The 4,691-nt window shown below is 34.0% G+C and overlaps 1 protein-coding gene across 1 annotated transcript; it reads right to left on the bottom strand.

Moving 5' to 3' along the window:
- Positions 1 to 2,074: 2,074 nt before the first annotated feature.
- Positions 2,075 to 3,003, bottom strand: LOC127136444 (uncharacterized). Its single transcript, XM_051062999.1, has 2 exons — positions 2,616 to 3,003; positions 2,075 to 2,436 (listed from the first exon to the last, which is right to left on the bottom strand). Exons 1-2 carry the CDS (start codon positions 3,001 to 3,003, stop codon positions 2,075 to 2,077), a joined length of 750 nt encoding a protein of 249 aa, XP_050918956.1.
- Between the last annotated feature and the right edge of the window lie 1,688 nt (positions 3,004 to 4,691).

Here is a 4,691-nt window from a genome sequence, read left to right as displayed (position 1 = left end):
GGAAGGAGCATGCAAAGTTGCGAAAGAATCCTTGTTTTGCTCTTTGCAGGATGTACACGATGGTGAAAATACAAGATGATGTCATGAGGACTTTGCTGCAAAAGTTTATCTTGTTTTATCTTTTTGTATTTTTTGTGATGTTGTACTTTATTATTTGGAATAAAGTGTAAACGAAAAAAAAGCCTCCTCTTTATATTTTTTTTACCTTTTATGTAAGTGAATGCTTATGAATGAATCCTAAAATCAATGCTTAGGCTTTTCCAACCAAATTCAAACTTTATGCAAATAATGCAAATGGTTAGTCCACTAAATAAATGCAAGTTCAGTTATATTTTGATGCAAAGTTAATGACATCTTATTTAAAAGATGTATGATTAAAAATAAACACATGGATTTGCAAATGTTCAAAACCTTTTTTCTTAAACTTGTGAATCTCAAACAAACTTGATAAATCCTTTTAAACTTAAGTAACATCAAAAATTGAAACAAATGACTTACACATGAAGCCCTTCTTAAGGGTGAACAAATGAAAATATATGACTATGGCATGATTAAGTGACAATGAAAATGTGATCAAAAGATATCTAACCTTGGATTTATTTTATTTATTTCACTTTCCACTTAATTGACGTAATGTATGCTAGTGGATGATTGTAAGAGTCCATGACAAAATGAAATGGTCATGATGCAGATGAAATCTTATTGAAAAAGATGAGTGTGTTGTTCAAGATCACAAGGTTAAACAAATGACTGTGTGTATGCAGATGAAAAGATACATGACTAAATGAAATGGAAATATGAATGCAGATGAATGTAATACAATCTAGCTATGACAAAATTGGCGTATGACAGTTGGCAAACAATTGTGAAAGAGCCTCCAGACAATGAAAGCCTTGGAAGGAAGAGTATGAGCATTCCAAATCTGCTTGACCCATATAAGAGGCAAAGTGATTTTAGACTTGAATATGTATGCGTCTTTCAGAGTCAGATCACTAGAGCTAGAGTGAATCCAAACTTTATTATTTTCAATGCTATCCAAATGGACAGTAACTTGATATGCAATCAAAAATAAATTCTTGTTGATTATATGAATAGGAAAATTCCAAGAACCATAATGTTTGTGTTGATACCATTATGGTCTTGAATGAGATTCACAAGGGGAGGACCACACCAATAATCAAGCCAAAAGTTTATGTTACAACCATTTCCCAAAACAATTTTTGTGTTTAAAGTAACACAATCCATATCACTTTTAACATTGCTCCAAATAGAAGAAGCAATGTGGTACTTGATAGGAATGTCTTCTCTAAGCACTCTATATTTTAGCAAGTGAGCCCAATTTTTAGAAGAGCTCAAATGATCCCAGCATAATTTCATGTTGAAAGCTTCATTGAGGGTGGAAAAGGCCTAACACCTAAACCACCCTCTTCCAGAGGTTTGCACACCTTAGCTCAAACCACACTAACAAGCTTTGTCTTAGTGATATCTCCAGACCAAATGAAATTCTTAATGCTTCTCTCCAATTTATTTAATCAGATACATGGGCCAAGAATAAATAGTGAAGTTGTGAACAAGCATTGAAGCGATAAAGGATTTAACCATTTAAAATATCAGCAAAGCTAAGGAGAGAACCCTTCCACTTGGTTAACTTAGATTTAACTTTGTCAAGGATATGTCTAAGATGCCTAACTTTAGGTTTACCCTTAAAGATAGGAACACCCAAATAAGAAAAGGGAAGGCACCCTATCTTAAACCCCAACTGATTAGCAATGTGGTGGATCCTAGTCTCAATAACAGAACCAATAAAGATGTGAGATTTTTAAGGATTCACCATTTGACCTGAAGGAATAACATATCTAGAGAACAAGTTAATGAGAGAAGTTATGGTGCCTATATAACCTCTAAAAAACACCATGACATCATCAGTAAACAAGCACTGAGATGGCACTTCAGAAACTCTAGGGCCAAGGATAAGCTTGATTTTATTCTGAATGGCTAGATTGGTTAAGCTCCTGCTAAGGACTTCTTCAGTAATGCAAAAAAGGATAGGAGATAGGGGATCAACCTGTCTCACTTATCTGCCACACTCATAAAACCCATGCAGATTTTCATTGAAAGAAATCAAAATCTTAGAAGAATGGAGGATGGTCCAAATCCAGTTATTTAAAATATCGTTGAAACCAAATTGCTTAAGAACTTGCGTCAAGAACAACCAGTTAATAGAATTAAAAGCCTTTTCAATGTCCACTTTCATAACCAGATTACCACCATATGATTTCTTGTGCATCAAGTTAACAACTTCAGAAGTAAGCCTAATACACTCTTTGATGCATCTCCCTTGAACAAAACCTTTTTGCTCCTTGGAAATGATTATTGATATAATGGGAGAAAGTATATTTGCAATAACCTTAGAGATGATTTTAAACTTAAAGTTAGCTAAAGTTATAGGTCTAAAAAGCTCAATAGAATCAACATTATATATTTTAGGAAGGAGAATCAAAGTTTTACATTATAATTAGGCATAATATAATAAGAGATAAAGAAGTGTTTAACCGCCTCAATGACATCCTAATGAATAATGTCCTAGTAGTGCTGAAAGAAGAAGGCTCTAAAACCATCAGGCTCGTGAGCTCCATCTTTGTTCAAGTTGAAAACCGCTTCTTTGATTTCAATGTCAGTGTGGATATTTATGAGCAATTGATTATCTTCATGGCTAATGAGATTAGGAATGATATCCTTGATGAGGTCTAAATCTATATTTGTTCCCACGGGAAAAGAGAATAGATTCTTGAAATTATCAACCACATGAGAACTAAGGGTCTCTTGATCAAAAACAAGATTTTCATCAATGATAAGAGCATATATATTATTAGTAGCACTCTTTATCTTATAAATCTTGTGAAAGTATTTTGTGTTTCTGTCGCCCTCCAAATGCCATTTAACTTTAGCCCTTTCTTTCCAAAATAAGTGCTCCTTATGCAAAGCACCCTCAAGGTTATTCATGAAAAACTTTTCCTCGCACCTGAGAGTCTCAGAGTAACCATCAAGTTGGATCTTGACCTACATAATATTCATCTTCTCTTCGGAATCACTAGCTAATGGGTGGACATTATCAAAAGTTTCTTTATTCCAGATCTTCAGACTGTTTTTGAGCACCTTGAGCTTGTCAAAAAGGATAAACATAGGGCAACCTGAAACTTTCAAATTCCAAGAGGGTTTAATAACATCTAAGCAAAGAGGATGAGCAATCCACATTTATTGAAATTTAAATTGACTAGCATTAAAAACAAGGGAAATATTGAAATTAAGCAACAAAGGAAAGTGGTCAGATCTTACTTTAGTTAGAGTGCAATAAGAATTTTGATTGAAAAGAGTGAGCCATTCCATGTTGCATATTAATCTATCTATTTTATTGAGAGTTCTAGATCTACCAACTCTACCATTAGACCAAGTGTAATAATCTCCAATAGTGGGAAAATGCAGAAACTCATTTTGATTGGACCAATCTTGAAATTCCTGAATAGGGAGTCTAGCAGGGATAAGGCTCCAAGATGCTCATGAGCACCAACTACCACATTAAAGTCATCGAAGATGCTCCAAGGTATCTTGTGATTCTAGATGATAAAAGATAAATCAAGCCAAAGAAATATCCTCATGAGATAGCTAGTTGATGCATAGATGGAAATCAACTTAAAACATTTATTCTCAAAAGTAGAAGTGAAAGCAATATGCTGCTCGCCAATAGATAAGATAAAAGGATTGAAGGAACATTTGCAAAAACACCATAAATTAGAAATGTTGTTGGGCCTTTCATTAACAGAGATAAGCTTCAAACCAAGATTGGAAAAGAAATTTTGGGGGAAGTTCTCATAACTCATCCAAGGTTCAGATATAAAATGGAAACCAAGTTTGTTTTTAGTGATTAATATTCTAAGAGCCAATTTAGTGGGGTTATTAGCCAAACCCCTCGAATTCCAATAAAGACAAATCATCTCAAAGGAGCAGTTTGGCCAACCTTAGATCGGGTGATGTATCCGCTAGCCAACTTGACTTTTTTCTTTTTATTCTTGCCTCTGATCAAGATGAAACCAAGAGGTTCAATTGGGGAGTCTTCTAATTCATAAGGATCCCTATCTTAGTCACTATGATTTTCTGCCAAAGCTTCCCAAGAACCATGGAGAATTTTTTATTTTTGTTGATGTTGCTGACAAGAGAATTTTCAATAGAATCACTATCATCTTCAGTGATTTGTGTTGCATCCATGAATTTCTTATCGAACGAGATATCGTCATATTCCAACGATTCTTCTTCAGTAACCTCATGGTGAGCTGATTTTTTTTTTAAATTGGAGACTTCACAACACCACTCACTTCAGCTTGATGTTCTCCCATTTGATCAAAATGTATTTACGAATTGTTCAAATCAACATTTTCGAAGGCAATGATATGACTATTTCCATTAATGTAGACGAGTTTAGAGTTGTCAACATTTGTTGTTGAATCCTTTTCCAAACCATTTGTATATTTTATATTATCTTTTTAAAACCGAGACATAAATCTTTTTATGGCTTACTCTCTTCTTGGTTGCAAGAGCATTGTCGTTTTTGTTAATCCTTTTACAGGAATCCACAGACCTTTCAAGCAGAACAAAAAAGAGGAAAATTTTCGTATTCGGTATCAAAAAAGAATGCA

Source organism: Lathyrus oleraceus, chromosome 4, assembly GCF_024323335.1.
Source record: "Lathyrus oleraceus cultivar Zhongwan6 chromosome 4, CAAS_Psat_ZW6_1.0, whole genome shotgun sequence".
Taxonomy (NCBI): domain Eukaryota; kingdom Viridiplantae; phylum Streptophyta; class Magnoliopsida; order Fabales; family Fabaceae; genus Lathyrus; species Lathyrus oleraceus.
This window is presented reverse-complemented; position numbering and strand designations above follow the sequence as displayed.